Source organism: Limtongia smithiae (genome assembly GCF_038497785.1).
Source record: "Limtongia smithiae strain NRRL Y-17922 unplaced genomic scaffold V1518scaffold_1, whole genome shotgun sequence".
In the NCBI taxonomy this organism is placed as follows: Eukaryota; Fungi; Ascomycota; class Lipomycetes; order Lipomycetales; family Lipomycetaceae; genus Limtongia; species Limtongia smithiae.
Window position 1 is genome coordinate 950,423 of NW_027117622.1, and position 21,017 is coordinate 971,439.

Below are 21,017 nucleotides of genomic sequence, written 5' to 3' on the forward strand. Positions count from 1 at the left end.
GGTGCTTGGATCCCTGCCTAGTGTGACCAGAATTATATCCAGCACCAGCTCCTCAAACCACTCTTACACATTTCGGAATTTAAAGCAAGCTTACCTACGAAGCCACTTTTAATCCATGTGACGAATTGGCGACTGCACTATCAGTCACGAAGAACAAGGAGTGCGGTTTTCGCGACAACTTTATTGTCTGAGTAGATATAGATATTTAATGGCTATTAACCATCACTCAGGACAATTTTCAATATTGCCTAACAAAAGATAATGCGCCATACACACTGAATATGCAAAAAATGCTGATGAAACCCAAAATTTGATAAAATTTGAAACGATGGTGACGGATGATATGGTGCTGGTTTCAATATGTCGATTGTCTGCGGGCAAGAGGTAACGCAATACATATTTGATTCGGGCGTACTGCGAGCGGACTCATATGTAGTGGTTGGCCGAACCAGCAATCCAGTATTGTCCACGAGTAGAAGATAGCATAGTTGCTCGCGAATGATTCGCCAGACGCCGAGCTGGCAGGGAGAACGATGGAATTGTCTAGTTGTCGTGAATTCCCCTTTGTGGATACTTTCCAAAATTCATAATCGCTCTTCGCGGATCCCGCCCGCCTGTGTTAGGCTGTTTTCCAAATCTGTCGAACGGAAATACCAAGCACATTACCCGCCCTGTTATTAGTCCGTAGGATACCTGTACATAATTGGCACGATCAGCTAAAAAGGTTACGTCGAGAAGAATTAAGCCAGAGACATAGATGAAGAACATACAGGGCCATAGGTGTTGCTGTCGATTGAATGAATATTGTCGCCTTCTACCCAGAAATGCCGCGGGGGTACAATGCAAGTTGACTCTGGATATGGAAATCTGGTCCTGACTGTCTCTCCCTCAAATGCGATGATGCGTTTTACGACTGAGGTTTCGGGGTTGCGTGGATTGCTTTGATGCCGGCGTTAGTCGGATCTCTGGAAGAGGTTAATTTCGAATAGAGTAGAGCAAGCCTACCGTAAGACCACAATTTGTCCTCGTTTGTATCCATTGTAGTTTTTGATATCAAATTTCCAAATTAAAGCTATATCTCGAATAAGACCATTGGATTCGGGATTGAGAGTCGGCCTACTCGATTAGCTTGATCCTTGTAGTCAAATTGAAGGTGAGCTGCACTCACGTCATTGAAGACCCGTCAATAACACCAACCCATGCTACGTGATTGGCGAAATACGCAACCACCGGGACCCATGACAATGCAATAAGTGCAGTGCGTGTCGTGTAAATAGCGCTTTGTCGATGTTTGCGAAAGAACGCTGTGAAGCCAGGCTGTGTGGTTGGTCCCATGGAGAAGCGGAGAAATTCGAGGATTGTATAGCTGCCTTCGCTCCTCGCAGGCCTGGTACACAAAGCCAATCGAGTCAATTCAAATCCGGTGACAACAAAATATCATCTAGGCAGAACGGGCCTGCTAACCAAAGGATTGGGTTTGGTTGATGAGTTTGTGTGTAGTGGACTGGAAACGATTTTAGCGAGAGCTCGTCGAGAAAATTCAAGATGCGGGAAGGACATAAAACTGGTTTCACAACACACAACTCGATTTTGCTGGAACCAAACTCGACTGCAACCCCAGGCTCCAGTTCAATTCTACCAGCTTTAGAGTTCCATCAAACTGCGTTAATGTTTAATTCATCCGTACATGTTGTATGGTTCTCGCAGATTTCTTCCGTAGTCCATAGCAACAGGAGATCGCAGATGCCATCAATCACCACTTGTTCTACACAATTTTGGCAGGACGGGCAATTTTTTTCATTCTCTGTCCACTTCATAGAAGCATGTACCTCGTCAAAGTTCAGCAAGCCTATCCAATTCAGAACAGGACTTCGGCTGAGTAACAGTCTGTTCTTGGAAGCTCCGATGGCTTGACGAAATTTGGGCGTAATAACGCTTGGGAGAAGTGGCTTGCCCTTGCCCCACAGGTCTCCACTTCTCCTGCGCACTACCCTTCTCGCGCCGGCGGTCATTTACTGCGTCCGCCTAGTTTCCATCTTTCCTATAGAGATACGCAACGACCTTGACCGCAGCGGCTCTGGGAAATAGGATGTGATATTTTTGCCAAACTTTGCACTCTCCGTCAGGTGCTCCAGCGCCCCTATCGTGAGCCACGACAGGCTCAAGGGCGGAAAGACGTTGAATTATTCATTGCCCCCGCCGCTGTTGATCACTCCGTGGCATGTTGCTGCTTGGCTATTGTGTTGTCTTTGTTGCGCCTCATATCGTGAGCGTGCTTGTTTGCGATATGAAGTGCATTGCCGAACTAGCTCACTTAACTGCAGCACACACTACTCCATGACACTATATCTCGGTTTCACTATGTAGTGACAACTGAAGCCACCTTTTACAGTTAGACTATAGCAGCTCGCCTTATTACTATTATCGAACCGGCATCAAGATTGAGGCAGCATGTGCGACCTGCCACATAGTCATCATTGATAGGCATCTTCAGATCTTCGCTTGTGCTGTACTATCTGGGCTTCGTTTTCGTTTGATTAAGCTTGCTCGTGCTATTATGGCTCTAATGACAGACACAGTGACAAGCTCTATCGACGACCAAAGGGAAATTCAGAGACGCGAAATCGGTCATAGTAATTGAAACTAGAGCGGATGCTGTCTGAAAGGTGCTTGCACGTCAGTTACCAAAGAGGCGACGGACATAAACAAAGGAACAATTTGATCTCGCAGACGAGGCAGTTAAAGAAACGCGAGCCCATAAATAAGGAGTTGTTAGATGCCAAGCGGTTGGCTTGGAATACGAACCTACTGTGGTCGGTGAGAAGAAGGCTCTGAAGGAAGAGGGCAAGCTGGCATCCCTAGAGGATCTTTGTACGGTGCGCACGTCGCGTCCGCCGAGTGCATAGCGATGTTGGATTTGATGTCCGCGGCATTGTATTCTTCTCCGCAAGATTGTGTTCTTCTGATCGCGAAGACGCGCCATACATGCAATGCTTCAGTACAGAGGCATTTGATCACAAACATACTTGATAATCTGATAAAAATTATGAAATATTGGGTTATTCTAGAAGTTTTACTGTTTAATGTATGAGTTACAGTCGAGCTCGCGTGATTTTGCTGATATTCTCACCACGCATGCGGCAAATGGTAAATCCCCGGTTGACCGCTGCAAGCTCAATCTTACGCGCTGATTCCCCGACTGACTGAAGAGGCTAAAATGACCCTCTAAACAGCTACTTTGTCATCATGATCATCTGACCCCAAGAAGCTAGGCAGTTCGATAAATATAGAACAAGTTGTAAGCGTCAGTTCGCGGCACGTTCCTATTTCCAAGTCGTGTACGCGAGCTGGGAAGAGGCGCCGTAGACGAGTTTTGTTTTGGCCAACTACTCCGAAACAGCACAGCACAAAATGCTTTCTGAAGTGCCTGAACGTTATTTTGTCGGTAATACTAGACGATTGTATAACTGGCTTTCAGTGCCGGAGGTTAAAAGAGAAGTTTTTGGCGCTGAGAGGACATGTTTCCGCGGTAACGGTTCTGCGAAACAGCCGCAGTGGAGATGAGCCGTGCGAAAAAAACTTTTGTGTCGCTGGGAGCTCGGCTAAACTTATTCTAGAAGAGTTTTTGAGTTTTGCGCCGAGCCATGCGCTAGAGCCAGATGCCGCGGCGCACCTCGCCGTACGAATGCGCCGAGTTCAAGTGCAGGCCTTGAAAGAGATCATTGGAGTCCGTGCTCCTATAAATTGGCGCGGCCCAAACTTTCGACGTTTTAATTGGTTTGCATAAACTGTGTGGTCTTGAACAGTTCGTATGTCTCTTTGACGATGGCCGACACGTCTATCCGACTGTGGATCCGCAGCGCTTTGTGTGGCCGGTTCGAATTCGCGAGAGACAGCTTGCCAAAGCAGTCGCCGGATTGACTTTGACAAAAAGTCAGCTGGATCACAAGATTTTATAGAGCATGCAAGTTGGCGGTTGTGAAATCGACAAGCAGTGCCATTCCCACACGAGCAGACACAGACGGAGCATTTCTTGTTGCAACTGGTCTGCGAGCATGTACCACAGGTATCTGATGCGAGAGCAGGTTGTTCGTAGAAGCCTTGCGACAGACAAGTTTAGTATATTGTCAAAGAAAGAGTGAATTACGAGAAACTTGAGACGACCTGTTGAAGACTGAGGAGAGTAGAGAGTAGAGACACCAACGGAAGATTCTACAACACTGACGCTTGAAAAATCGGCTGGCCAAGATATCGCGCGCAGGCGAGTGTATAGTTAAGAAGAAATCCATATTGATGAAGCATTTTGCTATACATGCATAAACGGGAGTCACTTCCACCTCCATAAGATGCAGAGCTGTGTTTGCACGCTGCAACTCGTTATGTGTTTGTTGAGATGATGAGAGTGGCTCCTAGACTTCTTTAGGACCGGAACTTTGTCCCGCGCCAATCACGACCGGAGCTAAGTGGATTTAGAGTTTCAGACTCGAATAGAAAGTGCAGGCGATCTGGCGTGCGACTTTCCGCTGAGACTCCAAGAGTAAAGGCACGAGCAGCTGCAAACTGCCCCAGAACGAGCAAGTAGTCTGGCCCTTGCATTGAGGACACTGCTGGAGGAGTGCCTCGGCCTCAGCATGTGATAGTTTTTTTTGGCAATTCTCTGTTTAGCCGTCGGCGTCCCTGGCGTTGATTTACCCGGAGCCATGTCGCTCTGGAATAGGAGAGCCGTTGTTGCCTAAACGTGCGCCCACCAAGAAACGTGCCACTAAACAGGTTGTGGCGGGCGGATGGATGGCTGTGCTGGTATGCCGTGCCGCACTAAGCTGCTAGCTCTTCTCCGTATACGCCAAACAGAGAATTTTCGGTTCTGTGTTTGGTTTAATGTGCTGTTAGCCCCCACACCACTGTTTCACAATTGTGGATGAGGACAAGTGGTTATGTAGCACGCAATTTAGCGTGACAGTAGTGTACCGTACAAACTGGGCGACACGCAGTCGTGTGCTTTCTCCCGAAAGTTGTGTAAACATATGTTGAGCACGGTGGCGATAGAGACCAATCCGGAGAGCAGAGACAGGGTCTGACTTCTGCGGACTCAGGACGGGAAAATCGATAGAGATGGAGGTGGCGGAACATGCCGACGGGCGCCAACTGCTGTGAATTGGCGAGCGAACCGATTGCGTGTGCTTGATCTCGACGCCCAGGAGTTGTAACAAGACAAGCAGAACATGGAGGCGGGATTGCGATGTCATTACGTTTACATTACGTCACAGGAGACGAAGCTTGCGATAGGGAATGGTAAAATATCTGCTTTGACGGAGGCGAATTCATGAAGGTGGAGGATCGAAGCCGGATATGATGTCCGGCGGTACTGCAGCGCAGGCGTGCTGTACGAACAAGAGGTCTTACCAGCCGTTGGCAGGTACTCATGCGTGAGGACGTGTGAGATTAGCTATGGTGGAGACTGAGCAGCAGAAGAAGGTATGGATGAGACTTTGGAGGGGGAGAAGTTCGGCGCGGAGACTTGTTGACCTGTCGCTGCTGATAGCAGCGGGGTTTTATGTCGGCTTGCCCTTGCTTGCATTGACTTGCCTCTGTTGCAACTCTCCGCGGGCCGTCGCACGAAATTACAGCAGCACGCAGGCACATGCACACACACGCGCATAGTACCCGCTCCGGGCACGCAGCAGGCAGGCAATGGGCCCGATCAGCGCGGGCTGGGACAGCGCGAGGAGGAGAGCGGCCCCTGTGCGGACGAGCAGTCCGGCGCCTGCGCCGTGACTATGACGTAGGCGCGCATGCGGCGGGGGCGCAGCGCCGAGGCCCCAAACATGCACTTGCCCGCATGTGGTGCAGGGTGGGTACGCTCCGAGTACGGGCCAGGCAAGCATCGCCGGTACCGTCGCGGGCAAGGGCTAGGTACCGCGCAAGCGCAGCGCCCGCAGCAGCAGTGACCGCCCTCCACTGCCCGCCATGAGCCCTGCGGTACTTGCGCGCGTCCTCCGCTTCTTATATCGCCGTCGCCGCCGTCCAGTTACTCCACTCGTTCTCCAACCCGCACCCGCACCAGTCTTTAACCCTGCCCTCCATCCGCGTCTCGATCTACCCGCATTCGCGTTCACTGGCCGCCTCGTCCTCTCTCGTCCCGTCCGCCATGAACTCCCTCGCCGGCTTTTCTATGTCCCCGCGCTACCTGCCGCACGACACCCGCCACAAGGATTCATACTACCCGTCGCCTCATTACTCGCCCGTCGACGTGTCGCTGTCGCCCGCGCAGCTGACTGCGTCCCCCCGTCGCTGCGATCCGACAATGTTTGCCTCGATCGAGTCCGTCCTGCCCACCAGCAACGACGACATCTCGATGAGCCTACTGAAGCTCGACGATACCGACGCGGTCACGTCGCCGTCGCTGTCGTCACCAAGTCTGGCTTCATCCCCACTCTCTGGTCTATCTTCAATTGACTCGTACAACGACCGGCAGTATTTGCTCTCTGATTCGGACCATGCACAGTTATGGTCGTGCATGCCGCCAGAGTCATACGGCACCGCGCCCCAGTACACGACGGACTTGCAGCAACAACTGCGACGCTCCTCCGTTCCCGGCAACTTCTACTACCACACCACGAACATCAACGAACATGCGCTTCTATCAGCGACGCACCAGCCGCTACTGTGCGACAGCCCCATCACAGACAACTTTAATTTGCCGCCTGGCGCGGCGGAGCTGAACATGGTTGGTGCGATGCACGTCCCGGACGCCGAGATCATCGACATGTCCACCGCGACGCCCGACGTCATGCACCGCGGCATGATGCCGCTCATGTCCAATTTCACTGAGCCCATACCCGAGCCGCTAAGCGGCCTGATGGATTCGCGCGCGTCGAGCATTTCTGGTTCCGATTTCACGCCGTCGCGAACAAACTCGATAGCGTCTGACTGCACCAACATCACCGGGCTCATGCACGAGCACATCAAGCCGGGGGAGCACGCGGAGGTGCAGACCGAGATCGGCGGCATAACCGTGCGCATGCCGCAGAGCGTGTATGTGGACCTCACACAGCGCACGACGCTGGAGCCGGTACTGCCTGCGCTGCGGCGGCATTCGATTGCCACCACGGCACCGGGCGTCGAGGTCACCACTCGCAACCGCCTCACCGCCCCAGTGCAACGGGCGCCGAGTCAGGACGAGATGATGACATCCTTCAATGCGCGTGTCGCGCCCGGATCCAACCGCCGACACCGCTGCCATGTCTGCGGCAAGTGCTTCACACGGCCGAGCAGCCTCACGTCGCATTCGTACTCGCACACAGGTGAGAAGCCGTTCAGCTGCAAGCACGACAGCTGCGGCCGCAGCTTCAGCGTTGTGTCTAACTTGCGCCGACACGAGAAAATCCATCTGAAGAGAGGTTCAAAGTAAACTAGTTTTGGGGTGGGACGTGCAATGCTATGCTATGTCGTTGCGCCATTTTTTTGTTTGGTGTTTGATGTTCTGTATATTTGCTGTGTTGATGCTGTGGGGTTCAGGTCTGGTCCGGTTATGTCATATACTATGGGATAGGAAGAGATTCGCGTGACGGTTTGTGCTTATGCCGGAGTTTTGGGTATTAATAAAAGAAGAGTTTTACTGAACATGGAGTCTTGTTACGTTGGTATGCTATGCAAATAAAATTACATTTCTAGAACCGTGAGATGACTTTAAAACTGGGCAATAAACTAAACGATTTCAAAAACAGTCTATGAGCGTGTGTAGAACTGAGCCTTGATATTGACGCGGGGCGAGCGAATATGGTGCTGGCTGTGGATGAGACGGAGCTCGCCGTGCTTCATGTCCATGATGCGCCGTTCCTTGGTGCCGGGCTCGGGACGGGGAACGCCGGTGGCCGCCGCGGTCTCGTCTGCGGCGGCATTGTAGCGCCTAACGCTCTCGGCGGTGTTGCGCAGCACGGCCTGTACGATGGCGCTAACGTCCTCGACAGTGCGCACGAGCGGTAGTTCCGCGTCAAGGGTGGGAGTATCGGAGGACGACGCAGCCGCGGCGGCGGTGAGGTAGTGGTAGTATCGGTCTGCGACGAGGGAGGCGAAGAGGTCGCCGGTGCCGGTGAAGTAGGCTTCGATGAAGGGCAGGCGGAGGAAGAACTGGCAGGGCGAACCGTCGGCCCTGATGGTCTGCCCCGCGCAGACAAACTCCTCGCGCTTTGTATCGCCCGCGAACACGGCAGAAGAGATGATGATGTTTGGCGTCTTGAACTTGTCGTAGAGAATGGCGAGCCCGGTAAAGATGTCGGCTTCGGTCTCGAACTTGGTGTGCGAGAGCAGCTCAGCTTCAAACTGGTTTGGCGTGATGACAGTGGCCTTGGATAGCAGGCTCTCGTACGCCGGGATGACGTCGGGCGCGACATAGAGCTTTTCCTCATCGCCCATGACGGGGTCGAGCACCCATATCAGCGGCGCGCGGCCCGCGACTGCCGCGTTGTCAGACTTGAGCTCGTCGACGACCGCGCCGACCTCCAGGACCGCCTGTGCGCCGGGGATGTACCCCGTGAGCACGACGTTGTAGTCTGTGAGCGTGTTCATCTTCAAGCCCTCGTATATCTCGCGCACCTGTGCGGCCGTCATACGCTCGCCGCGCCATTGCGTGTAGCCGGTGTGGTTCGAGAAGGTGACGGTGTTGAGCACGTCAACATCCCAGTCCAAAAGCTGCAACGGCAGCGTCGAGGCGCGGTTGCCGACGTATCCATGCACCACGTGCGATGACACCGCGAGGATACGCTTCTGCTCCATTGAGGAGGCAGAGCTCCACGTGGTCTTGGCGGGTGCTGTGGCGGTGGACGTCTCGGTAGCAGCAGCAGCGTCGTCTGAAGGCGCTGACGGCGCTGAGGACGAGTCCGTAGAATGAGGCGGTGGGGGCTGTGACCGGCGGAAAAGATTGGGGAAACTGTTCAGTGGCCTCTGCAGCGGCGACATTTGAGGAATTTGCAGCGGCATTTGAGTAATAGTTTCGCTAACTGCGCGTGCGTCACTTATGGACCGATGACTATAGAATTCAAACCGACGAGAGTTTTTGTGGAGCGGGGGGGGGGGGAAGGAGGTAAATGTCCCAACGAGGGCGCTGCAAGCGATATGGATTTTGGTCGCAGCAGCATTTCAAATCAGATCCACACACAAACGAGCATGAGCGCGGTCGCGAGCGAGACGTCGTCTAGAAGCGGCTACGAATAGAGCGCGAGAATACTTGTATTGTTGGGGTTGTCGACGACGAGAAAGTGAGGGCCAAGCCAGGCGAGGACGGCGCATCGTTCAACACACGGTGCCCTGATCAGGCTGCAAGTGAGAGAGCAAGGCCTGTAATACCAGACCGCATTTATTATTTGCGATCGACTGCTAGCCTAGAGAAACGCGGGAGCAGCATACCGCAGTAAAGAAAGAAATGCATTATACAAGCACATGCGCGACGCCGACTTCGAATTGCTTTGAACTGAAAGCACATATGAACGGCCATGTCACGGTCTCTACTGGACGTCATGGCGATGACGGGACTCCGTGTTGACGTGTGTCTGCCAGAATGGCTCTGCTACGGTGACTTTAAGAGACGCTGCACAGGCTGCAGCTGCAATTGGCAGAGAACGCCCGCGTCCTCACACCAGCCGCTGCCAAATTTTGAAGGACGGATCATGTGTGAGAGCTTTGTCTGCAACACGCGCCAAGCCAGTCCGACGTTCTCGCGGAAGCGAGGGCTCGCAGCAAGACACGGTGAGCGCCGCCGACTTCAGCGGCACCCGCGTCGCAGAGCAGCACGGCCGCAGCGCGTACAGAGGAATCTCACGCGAGAAACAGCGCGGGATCTGGAACACAGCGACGAGGCCGGGGTTGTTTACGAATAAAGTTCGACTGCGTGTACGTGTGGGCGCGGCGCGGAAGCAGACGAGACGAGCGGGTGGGAAAGGATACGTACGCTAGCTGGCGCGGGAGATCAGAGGCGATCCGACCAGGTGATGGCGTGGGAGCGGCGTGGCGCAGCCTGGCGGCGGACCCGGGCCCGCAGCAGTGGGATGGTCGGGGAGAGGAAGGTGGAGGGGTGGAAGCGCGCCCGCGACGGGGGCAGGGAGAAACGCGGGCGCAGGGGAGGACAAGCGTCGGCCGCGAAGACCCTCTCTGCCGAGCACGCGTCGGCGCCGCGTCGCGCGCTCTCGCCGACAGCGCTGCGCGGGGCCGCGAGCACGTGCGCGGCGCACACCAGCGCGCAAAGTCGCGCGCGCAGCGCACGGCAACGAAGTTTAAAAGCTCCGCGGCCGCACGCCGTCGACTGCTGATCCGCCAAGCGATGACACGAAGGCACGGGGCGAGGTCAGTATGCGTGCGAGCCGACAGACCAGCTAGAGCGGCCTGCAGGCCGGATCGTCCTGCTGGGGTAGGGGCGCGCGGAGGGCAGGCAAAACCATTCGGCGGCACAGCGCCACGCAACGGTCTGACGGACTCCCTGAGGGACATGACGTAGACGGTGGAGAATGCGGAAGTTGACGAGACAGGGCCAGCAAGCGCGGAACACGGCGCGGCGCGGCGTGACGCGACGCGACGCGACGCGCGCGAGACTGACAGTTACAAACACAACAGGGTCTGACGTGTGGAGCGGACGGGCTCGAAAATACGCACGCGTCGGGACGACCAGGTGCCGGCCGCTGGCGGCGCCGACGCGGCGGCCGTGGACCCACGCGCCTGCTGAGCACGCGCAGGCCAGGGTCTGACTGCGCAGCGGCAACGGCGGTGATGAGGCCTGGCGACCGCACTGGCGAGGACAGGTTTCGTGACGGGGGAGGGCGGCAAGGCGAGAGGACCCGGCGCAGGCGCAGGAACGGCGCGGGTCCGCAGGGGCACCCGCTGGAAGTGGACAGCAGCGGCGACGTCACTTTGGGCGGCGTGCAGGTGCGGGTTTCGCAGGTGCAGCGCGACGGGGAACAGCGTGGCAGACTCGTGGAGTCCACGCGAGCGCACTCGTGCAGCGCTAGACCCAAACGGGGCGGCCCGGGTCGAGCAGCGCGCGCGCGCGCGCGCGGTCCAGGCAGGGCGGGCCGGCGGGTCTGTGGTGGTGGGGGGTGAGAGGGCGGAGAGAAACGCAGACGCGCCACGCGGGGGAGCAGAGGCCGAGCGGCGGACGCAGTCGCGAGGCCGCGGGCGTCGTGAGCGGGTGCCGGGGCAGGCGGCGGACGGGCGGCAGCAACCGCAGCGACAACAACGGCCGGCGATACACGCTGTCCTCGGCCCCTTGCCCTTGTCCTGTGACCGGCGCCGTGGCGAGGCGGACGCGCTACCAAAACACAGCACGCGCACTGGACTTCCCGCTCCACGCGTCGCCGCTGCGCTCGTGCTGCTGCTGCGCCTCGCGCCTGCGCCTGCGCGGCTGCGGTTATTACCTTGTTCCCACCGCCTCGCGCCGCCGTTCGCCTTCTCTCTCTTTCCCGCAGCCTCTCCTGTCCGCCCTCCCTCCCCTGCCCACTCCGCCCTGCCCTGCCCTGCCCTGCTGTCCCCACCCCACCACCCGCGCACCCACCGTCGCCCGTCGCCCTTGCTCGCCCCCTTCCGCGGCGCCCCGACTCCTCGTCGTCCCTGCCGCGACCGCCGCAACCCGTCGCCTGGCCGCCCTTTGCACGCGCGTCGCACACAAACCCCCTTCGCCGGCTCTCCGCTCTGTTTCCCGCTCCTGCTCGCCCTCCTGCTCGCGCTCCACCCGTCGTCGCCGCAATGTTCGGCGCTGCTCACAATGGTCCGACGATGCTCCCGCCCATCTCAAACATGACGGCCAGCTCGCGGCCGCCTCCATCTTCGTACTCCTCCGCCGGGCAGCCCGCGCCCCATGCGCTGCCCCACCAGCTCCCTCCACAGCAGCACTACATGCAGCAATTACCACCGCCGCAGTCGCAGGATCACGAGCAGCACCAGCAACAGCCGTCGTCGTCGCAGCCGCCACAGCAGCAACAGCCCATGCCTCCATACGGCTACTATCGGGACCAGCACGAGCATCCCCACCAGCCGATGCACTCGGCCTACTCGGCCTATCCGGCAACATACGCTGCCTATCCTGATCACCAGCAGCAGCAGGCCGTTCAGGGGGGCTTCCCTGCGATGTCGTCCCACCAGCAGCCGGGACCGCCCCCGCACCCTTCGCAGGGCTCACAGGCCGGGTGGTACTCGCACCACGCCCCGCGGTCTTCCATCGACTCCTTCCAGTCAGGCTACAGCCAGTACGACGCGCGCTCGATCGCAGAGTCCACCTCCAGTCTCGCTCCACAGTCGTCCGCGGGCAGCGCCTTCCTTAGCGGCCGAGGGGGCCCCGGCGCCGTGCAGGCTCCGCGCATGGCGCCGCAAATCACCTCGCCAATGCCGGACGCGCCAAACCCGAACGGACCGGTCCCTGTCAAGGGCTTTCCCTACGCCTTCCCCGATCCCGATGCCGCCTCTGTCCCCAGCGCCCCACCGTCCTCGGCTGGATCCCGGCCCTCGGGCGGTCCGCCATCTTCTAACGTGCTGTATCCCCACCACACCAATGGGTCGCGCAAGAGCGTCGATAGCTACAGAAGCTCACGATCTTTCGAGATGGACGACTCTGCTGCCGGAGCTGCGAATGGAGGCCCGAACGGCGGCGCAAGCAGCGCACTTAACAGCGGGCCGTACTCGCGGTCACCCGAGCTACGACAGACCCACAAAATCGCCGAGCGCCGCCGCCGTCGGGACATGACACTGCTTTACGAAGACCTCAAAAACATCATGCCGGAAGAGAAGGGCGTCAAGAGCTCGAAGCACGAGATTCTCACGCGCGCTATTAACGTCATCAAGTACTACATGAAGAACCAGGACGAGCTTCACGCCGAGGTCAACGATCTCCGCGAACAGCTCAAGCTCGAGCCGAAGAAGTTTGCGCCCATGAACATCTCGCGCAACTCGCCCGGACCGAACGGCCATTCCACCGGCTCCGAGGACGAGGACGAGGCCGAACCTATGGACTATACCAAATAATTCATCCTCATATTTTTCACCTCTTTTAGATGCCCGGTAATGCTGTCGTCGTTATTTATTTTCTGCTGTATTTGGACTTGTAACTTAGGGCGTTTAGTTTTGGATCTTGGCAGTATTATTAGTGACATCAAAAGTCTGTATCCCTCTCATTTCGCATCGTCACCCCCCCGCGCAGATGGCATCCATTTCATTCTCTCTTCATGGCATCTGCTTTCGGATGTACATAATTATCCTTTATTGCGCGCGCTTGTTTAGTTGTACAGTATCGTCACGACTTTTAGGATGACCCGTTGTTTTTTATGGGGTATGCTGTGCTTTTCGTTATCATTTTTTTTCCAGCTCTTGTTCGCTGCTGGATGTATAGTTAATGGGAGATCGTTGAGTTACTCTGCCCCGCACTGGACATCTGGAAATCATGGCCCTGGGAGGACATGAAAAAATATAAAATATGTACAGGAGGCTCAGGCTGTACGCAAATCCGGCGCCGTGGATCATGCACTGTGCGTGTGATGCAGTGCCTCGCGTGAACACGCCTACCCCTATATTTCCCATTGAGAGCTCAAAGCGGTAATTTTTGCCGACTACGCCACAGGTGCTTCTTATCGGTTCATCTTGTCTCTCTTTGCATACTCTACCTTTGTGCAGTAGCGAACAGGCGGCATGGGTTTCAGGAACAAGCTGCTGTGAAGGCCGGTGGTTCGTAGGCATGATGATCGCAAGGCGGCTATGAACGCCCGGGCAGGTTTGACTTCGCGCGCGGGCTTGCTGGCCAGCTCGCGAACCTGCCAACCTAACTCGATGGTACAGTGCATAACGGCATAGTTCACCGGCAAGATGTGCCGACCTTGTTCCATGGGCTTCGTCGAGAGGATCACTTTTGAGGGTGGGCCAGGTGGGCTAGGTTGAGACAGCAGAGGCACGACGTGTGCGCTCTCAGACCATTGCATATTTCCGTTCTAGGACGTTAGAGCATCGTCTTCGTCTTGAAATGGGCGTGTTTGGCTGTGAATATCGTCGCGAATACATGTCAAAGGCAACAAATCGTCCAGACCAGACCCGACAGAGGGCAAGAGAAGTGCGACGCGTTCCGTTCGTCATTTGTCTCAGATTCGTACATAGTTGCCAGCGGAGAAACATGTCTTGTCCCGGAATTTGGGTTACCGGCATCCACGGCTGCAACTCTATAGCGTCTGCGTCGTCGCCAGCTCAACTGCCGAGAGTGAGAGTATCATCATGACATAAGGCCGAGAGTCTCGGTCCCAGCCTCTCGCTCTTCTCCGCTTCTACCACCGCGCTCTTGTTGTTCTGCAGTCCGTATGTTCTATATGCTCGCCAGCATTGCAGCCCTAGTGCCGCAGCGCCCGTCCAGCATGCTGACCCTCCCTTCGTCGTTACTTGCCCCTTTCGGGTGCTACAGTGTTACTGCTATGATCACTGCATAAATAAGCACAGCCTCGCGTTGTCTAAACTTCGCGCCTCTCGCTCCCCTCGGGCGAATCGGGTCGACACAGCGACAAGAAGTCGAGCCCTAACTGAGTCGCCTCCCGGTCTGCCCGACACCGGTGCACAAAGCGCGCACACCCAGCGCACGTGCCTCCCTTGCCCTGTCGCGCATTGTTGTTCTGCAAGCTGAAAGCATTGTTCTCCGACAGTGAGAGAAGCCGTTACTTGGGATTTCGGACTTTCAGAGGCGCTGTGGACACTCTGTGGAGCAGAGGCAACCAGCGTGATCAGACGACTATTTCACGGTACGGTTTGCAGCACATACCGTCACCACCACGACGGAAGACATCGCTGCGGGACTTCATTCAAACGGCGGCCAGAGTTGTAGGTGTTCGGAGCTGGTTTCGCAGCAGCACCTTTGCCAGCAGGGTGCAGGAACTAGACCCGTTCGTTGTTCCGCAACATCTAAATCCCGACCCGCGCGCGAGACCGTGCGAGTGAGTTTCACAGACGATGATGTGTACCGTCGTCCCCGTCGCTAATTATGTCCTTCTCCAGGATGCTTGCATCTTCGCTATCTGTCGTCTCTGTACTCTATAGGAACTGTGGTTAGGGGGCGGGGGGGCGACCCTCTTAGTTGACCCCATGAAATCTCGATAACACCTGGCACAGTGTGGCTAGCTTTGAGACTTAACTTCTTGTTGCCACTTTGGCGGAATCGATGTGAGATTGTACTGTATTTTCTTAACTAAACTTATGCCAACTAGTTCCAGTGAGCTGCTAATTAAATATGCTAAGCTCGTAGACAGACCTCTCATCGCATATGCCATCTCATTTCATACGATTATTGTAAGATTTTCAGAAATATATATATAAGATAGCTCTTAAATGCTAAATACTCGGAGTATGCACAGTCGACTTGTGCATTTGTCATCCAGGAGTGGGGGGAGGTTAGTGACCGGCTCACGACGTTCCCCCCGCCCCCCTATCTGTTCCCCCCAGGTTTTTCTGATCTCAGTGAGCAGCATCTCTTGACGACTACCCCCCACGTGAATCTTCCGTCAACAGCGCGCTGTCTACTTTGCTTCTTGTTCCAGCTGCTCTATATTTACGCAGTTATGGTTTCAGCACTCGTCTGTGTTGTGGTAGCCGGTTTGCATGGAGGGTGTGTCCACTTCTCTGTGTTGTACGCGCATTCTGATCGCTGCCGCTTGTATCTGACTATGCTCTCGCCGAGCGAACTCGCGTCATCTTGCTCTTCGCCGTATGAACTCACTTCATCTTCACATCCCACTCTAATAGAGTAACACTCTAAGCTGCCTCTCTAATGTGACCTCAGTCCACGTAGTCCACTTTAATTCAATTAATATATTTAGCTATAGCAAAGATACTCATTCCGCGCAGTCTAAATGGCACAGATCCTTATCATTAATTTTGTCCTTATTCCTGTAATAAAACATCCATAGACAAATGCAGTTGTGTGTGGGAATTGTTTACACATATCTAACAAATATGAACACATAATACACAAAAATATGCAAGAATATATATATAGATATAAAATAAATGATAACGCCGAATAAAGTCAAATGAAATAAACAAAAAAAACCGTAACATTTTCACTCCATTATATATATCCCTTCGCCAAACAAAGAGAAATTGCAGTAGGCTCTGATGCAAAAATAAATACAATGCCGCCGCCGTCGCTGGTGACGATGGGCAACAGAACACGAGTTACGAGCTGCCTCCGTCGCTGAATAAGCTCGGAATGCCGATGTTTGTGTCACTGTCAATACCGTCCTTCGTGCGCCGCATTTGCACGAAGCGGTTGTATTGCCTGACGACGAGATTCCATTCCGCAATCGAGTGGCCGCAGTAGCGAATCCAACCAGAGCTGACGTTGTCGTCTGCGTCTAATCTCGCACCGAGACCAGCAGCGTCGAGTACTGCGCTATCACATACTGCAGGGCCGAAACTGGATATGCGCCTCGACATAAAACGACTTTCGTCTTCTCCATGTTGTTGCAGCGCGGTGTGTGGCAAGCGCATTTGCGACATTCGCTGCTGGCGCGTGAGGTCGACAGGTTGGATCATGAAACAGTACGACCTCTCGGATCCAAACATTTGCCGAGTGGGTATCATGGCCGCTACATCCTGCATGCCTGTCTTGACAGACATGTTCGAAGTCATGGAAGACGTAGAATACGTAGACGAGACCGAGGCTGTAGATTTGCGATGGGACTTGATGCTCTGCGCAGACGGAACTCTCGAGAGCTGTGAATTTTGCTGAGCTGGCGGTGCGTTCATATAGTTGGTGACGCCGGTAGCATCCATGGACCCAAGGCTTCGAAACGGCTTGAGCTTTTTGAGCATTGTAAAAAAGCTTCGTCCGCCGACAGCAGCAGGCGACGACGAACTACCGCTGTTACTGGTGCTGAAATAATCTGGCGAAGAAGTTTCCTCGGAGTCCGCAGTACTCAGGCCGCTCGGCGAGTTTGGCGTCGACGATGCAATGAACACATCCTCGTCGTGCACATCGTAGCGATTCACGACGTTCATGATCGGGGAACCCGTCGGCACAATATCCTGCCAGCACGCCATCGACATCAAGAAAAACTGATGTGCCGTCGATGTTCGCTCCGTGCAAGCAACAAGAGCCATTCGGCAGCCAGGGACAGGTGGACACGGTTGCGTCTCCAGCGGTACACCAGACTTAATGGCGCGGCGAATGCTCTCATGCACGCAGTTGAGTCTCAGCGTGATAATCTGTATGGCTTCGCCTGACCGTGGCGAGCTAGGATGGATGACGCGCCAGTACAGTAAGCGCATGTAGAACGCGCGTACCAACGGCGACCAGTGGCAGAAATACTTCTTCCATACGGGCGGCGAGAGAATCCACTCAATGGCGTCGTTCATATCGCTCGTGTGCGTGGCAAATTTGTCCCAGAACATGTACAGAAAAACAATTCCGCGTACTTCAGTGATGGAGCTCTCCGAGTCGAGCATGCGCTTGGCAATCTCCAGCCAAAACGACCAGTCGCAGGATGGCGCACGGCTGCCGGCGCCAAGAACCGTGAGCACAGCCTCAGCCAAGTCGCACAGCGCGATGCAGCCATCAGCGTCGTACAAACTTGTCCGCTTGGCAGCGGTCTGTAGTAATGTTGTCTCAAAAAACTGAGTGAATATGCCAGAGTATAACGCACACCCGCCTTTCACGTCGTGCAGGATCTCGTTGATGGCTAAGAGAATATGCATGTTGGCCAGCCGCCGTTGGTTGATGCACGACGGGGTAGTGCGCAGTGTCGCGGTCTGGAAGCTGTCGCCGGTAATCGAGTCTACCGGAGGCGCCGACAGGTGCTCACGGTGGATCAGAAAGTCGAATATGCGGAGAACATTAGCGTGAATGATGAGGATGCCCGGAGCGGCAAGAAGAGCTTCGTCGGGGCTCATAGAGTGTCGGAACAGCGACGACGAGCCGAGAATGTAGGAGAGGTTGATATAATAGTGTCGCAAGAAAGAGGAGAATACGTCGCTGTCATGCGCACCCCACCACCGGTGGGTCCACGGACCATACACCTCAACTGCCACCGCTCCGGGCACTTCGGGACGCGTCGCAGGGAGGTATTCGTTCGAGATGCAGAGCAGACCGGCCAAGTGCTTTGGGAAAATGTCGACGGCGAAGGACCGCATGTTTCGGGCAACCGAGGGGGTCAGCCCGCACTGCTTGCGAACTCGCGTGATTTCCCGCTGGGGTACTTTCAACAGATACAACAGAGCTTGAGCTATTTGCGGAACGTAGAAATATGCGTGTGCGAGAACCGCGCCGGCAAAGACGGAAGTGCTGACGGCGACAGGTTTCATGACTAGACGGTTGAGCGCGAGATTGATGGTGTCAAGCATATTCTGCTGGTACAGACTGCTGGCGGATGGCTTTGTGGCGAGACGCCATTCGTGCCGACTGAGGATGCTGAAGATGGCCTCGAAGTAGGCAGCACGGTCTAAGGCAGCAACGGCATGGGGCGGTCGTTCTCGGAGTCCGGCGACCAGGATCGCCCACCAGCGGTGTAGGATAGCAATGCGGCGGTCTAGCTCGGTTTCGGAGACCAAGTATGAGGTACTTTCGCCGACCTGCCGTCGCAGGAAAGGCAGCACGGAAAGTCGGAGAAGGCTGGCGCGGAGGGAGGCTGATCGAGAAGTGAACCTGAACAGGGCGTTAGCATTCGGAGTGACGCAAGCCTCCGTCAAACCGCGTACGCGATAGAAAAGGACGTACTTCTGGAAGTCGGCGTCAAGGGAGCGGAACTCCTCTGCCCAGAGAAGTTGCTGCTTCTTGTCGCTGTTCTTGATGCTGGCGCCAGAGGCAGATCGCGGGACGGCGACGCCGGGGATGGAGTGAAGCGGAGGCGGCAGGGTCTGCGAGGGCGGCGCGGTGAAGAAGCTGAAGAGGGACGAGGCGCCGGAGGAGGGCGGGGACGACGAGAACGGGGACGAGTTTGAGGAGGAGGCAGAGGAAAACGAGAGCGGCGGCGGGTGCAGGGGGAGGTTGAGCGGGGAGGCCGACGAGCCCGCGACCATCGCAGGCGGCGGGCAGCTGGGGAATTCGTCGGGGAGGGACACGAACGAGGCGGCGGAGAGCGAGGAAGCGAGCGAGCGAGCGGAGGGCGCGGGGGAGTGCATCATGAGGCAGAGTGCATCATGGCTAGCGATGGTGGTGGAGGCGTGGCGGCAGCGCGGAGGACTTGCAGGGGCGCGGTCCCTCGCAGCAGCAGCAGGCCGCGCGGACATGAGAAATGCAAGGCCCTGGCGGCTGAGATGCTCCTCCGGGTCGCGGCAGTGCTGTTATGTGTGTGGGCTCGTCATCCAGGCACGCCAAACGTGAACGCGCACAACTGGCGCGTAGATCCAGGATTAGCACCACCGTACCGCCCCTCTTCTGGCCCCGGCTCCACGGCCCTCGCCGCGCCACTCGCCCGCACACTGCCCCGTTCGCCGTTCCCGCGACAGTCCACCCCGTACCTGTGCAACGTGCTGTGGCCAATCCGGCCTAGCGCGCAGCCCCTCCGAAATGGTCGCTGCCCGTTTGGGCCTAGCTCCCCCAGAGGGCTTGCGTTTTCGAACACCTGGCATCAGCCTGCGCGTGCTGCGCGAAGCCCAGCGTGGAGGCAGAAAGGCCCAACGACCGCAGCTGCCGGGCCAGTAACAGGGCGCGCGCGAACGGCATGACGCAGCGCGTGCTGCCAGCGATCTTCCGCGACTTCTCGAACCGCGGTGACGTCTGGCGGCGCCGGGGAAATATCCGCCGCCGTCGTGCGCTCCTCCGTCTCGCAGTCGCTCTTCCTCGGCCTCCCAGTCCGCCCAGCCTAGCCTCGCCGGCCCACTTCGCGCACCGCCCGTCTTCTCGCGATGATCCCGCCGCTGTGCTACTATTTTCGAGTTCACGCCGCGCCACGCGCCACCCGTCTTCTCTCGCCGACGCGCTGGTCGCCGCGCGCCGCTCGCGGCCAGCCTGTTCGTCGCAGCGGCAGCAAGCGACTTGCCCCTAGGTTTACGGCGCGGCCATGCACCGCGCTCGGTCCCAGCCGCCGCGCAAAGCCCCGTCCTCGCCACGATGCCCCCTTTCTGCTGGCAGACGCTGAACAGTTCGAGATGAACAGTTCGGCTGTCAGCGGTCTCACTCGTCTTGTCTCGTTGGCAGCCGCTCTTTGTCCGCACAGCCAGTCGCGCCCCGCGCCTCCATGACCCTGCCCTCTGCCTAGCAGCTGGCGACGGTGGTCGCGTGTTCCCGTGCTGGCTGTTTCAATTATTCACATCCGCCGGCGCAGAAGGCCTCGGCCACCCTTTTCCCTGGCCTATGCTACGTGCACACTAGTTTTTACCTGCAGATATGCAATTTCCCGACTCGCCGGGCTAGCTCGACCCTGTCGCTCCTGTACTATTCGACACCTTGACTCCCTAGACGCTGGTAAATCGCCGGCTTCTTTCGAGTCTTTGACACGTAAGGGTCTGCGCAAGCACCAGCCATCGTCGCGGATCTGGTGTGCGCAAAATAACTCTGTGCTGGCTAGGTGTGTCTGTCTTGCTGTCGCAAGGCATTGCCATGAACGCCGATGAAGTAGCTGCCCGTAGGGACATACTCAGCCGTTCAGCGGCGCAGAGGCGCAGCGCGGCAGCACAGGAGACCTAGTACGCCTACCGCCATCACCATTTACCAAACCCCCTTTCACCCTACGCGCTGCGTTTCATGCTAAATAGAGGAGACCGAGGCAAACTCCTCTTGCACCGGTCGTTGGCTTCTCCACAGCTGCGATCTTCCCGTACTCATGCAGCTACGCCGCTCTGACGATCGCGACTTCTGATATCATCTCCAAGAGGCCAAGAGAAGCTTCCTGTCGTCGTCCCATCTATCACTCCGCGTTCTGCTGTCGATTCGTCGATCAGTTCGTCGAACCAAAAAGCCCAGTCTCACCGCGGCACTTTTTCTAGTCCAAATTGCAACTGCAACATCCTCATCTGCGACCATGATCTCTGCTGCATGTCGGACCATATCTCCGTGACAGCCCTCCAAGTGTGAA

General features: G+C 56.4%; 5 protein-coding genes across 5 annotated transcripts; 2 read left to right on the forward strand and 3 right to left on the reverse strand.

Moving 5' to 3' along the window:
- Positions 1 to 159: 159 nt before the first annotated feature.
- On the reverse strand, positions 160 to 1,540 carry V1518DRAFT_409078 (peptidase S24/S26A/S26B/S26C). Its single transcript, XM_066902279.1, has 5 exons — positions 1,465 to 1,540; positions 1,169 to 1,387; positions 1,006 to 1,116; positions 771 to 939; positions 160 to 693 (listed from the first exon to the last, which is right to left on the reverse strand). Exons 2-5 carry the CDS (start codon positions 1,333 to 1,335, stop codon positions 544 to 546), a joined length of 597 nt encoding a protein of 198 aa, XP_066762022.1. The 5' UTR covers positions 1,336 to 1,387; positions 1,465 to 1,540; the 3' UTR covers positions 160 to 543.
- A 4,431-nt stretch (positions 1,541 to 5,971) lies between these two features.
- On the forward strand, positions 5,972 to 7,701 carry V1518DRAFT_409086 (uncharacterized protein). The gene has a single exon (XM_066902280.1). The coding sequence runs from the start codon at positions 6,149 to 6,151 to the stop codon at positions 7,409 to 7,411; it is 1,263 nt and encodes a 420-aa protein (XP_066762023.1). The 5' UTR covers positions 5,972 to 6,148; the 3' UTR covers positions 7,412 to 7,701.
- On the reverse strand, positions 7,614 to 9,068 carry V1518DRAFT_409087 (Ribokinase-like protein). Its single transcript, XM_066902281.1, has one exon. The coding sequence runs from the start codon at positions 8,977 to 8,979 to the stop codon at positions 7,729 to 7,731; it is 1,251 nt and encodes a 416-aa protein (XP_066762024.1). The 5' UTR covers positions 8,980 to 9,068; the 3' UTR covers positions 7,614 to 7,728.
- Positions 9,069 to 11,310: 2,242 nt separating this feature from the next.
- Positions 11,311 to 13,461, forward strand: V1518DRAFT_409091 (uncharacterized protein). The gene has a single exon (XM_066902282.1). It carries the CDS (start codon positions 11,731 to 11,733, stop codon positions 13,000 to 13,002), a length of 1,272 nt encoding a protein of 423 aa, XP_066762025.1. The 5' UTR covers positions 11,311 to 11,730; the 3' UTR covers positions 13,003 to 13,461.
- Positions 13,462 to 15,792: 2,331 nt separating this feature from the next.
- On the reverse strand, positions 15,793 to 19,673 carry V1518DRAFT_409099 (uncharacterized protein). Its single transcript, XM_066902283.1, has 2 exons — positions 18,719 to 19,673; positions 15,793 to 18,646 (listed from the first exon to the last, which is right to left on the reverse strand). The coding sequence occupies exons 1-2, from the start codon at positions 19,228 to 19,230 to the stop codon at positions 16,180 to 16,182; spliced, it is 2,979 nt and encodes a 992-aa protein (XP_066762026.1). The 5' UTR covers positions 19,231 to 19,673; the 3' UTR covers positions 15,793 to 16,179.
- Positions 19,674 to 21,017: the final 1,344 nt, after the last annotated feature.

Coding starts and splice junctions, on each gene's coding strand:
- V1518DRAFT_409099 (XM_066902283.1), bottom strand. CDS start 19,230: ATGTCCGCGCGGCCTGCTGCTGCTGCGAGGGACCGCGCCCCTGCAAGT. Junction 18,647..18,718: donor CTTGACGCCGACTTCCAGAA/GTACGTCCTTTT, acceptor CGCCCTGTTCAG/GTTCACTTCTCGATCAGCCT.
- V1518DRAFT_409087 (XM_066902281.1), bottom strand. CDS start 8,979: ATGCCGCTGCAAATTCCTCAAATGTCGCCGCTGCAGAGGCCACTGAAC.
- V1518DRAFT_409091 (XM_066902282.1), top strand. CDS start 11,731: ATGTTCGGCGCTGCTCACAATGGTCCGACGATGCTCCCGCCCATCTCA.
- V1518DRAFT_409078 (XM_066902279.1), bottom strand. CDS start 1,335: ATGGGACCAACCACACAGCCTGGCTTCACAGCGTTCTTTCGCAAACAT. Junction 940..1,005: donor GGACAAATTGTGGTCTTACG/GTAGGCTTGCTC, acceptor CCGGCATCAAAG/CAATCCACGCAACCCCGAAA. Junction 694..770: donor ACAGCAACACCTATGGCCCT/GTATGTTCTTCA, acceptor AATTATGTACAG/GTATCCTACGGACTAATAAC.
- V1518DRAFT_409086 (XM_066902280.1), top strand. CDS start 6,149: ATGAACTCCCTCGCCGGCTTTTCTATGTCCCCGCGCTACCTGCCGCAC.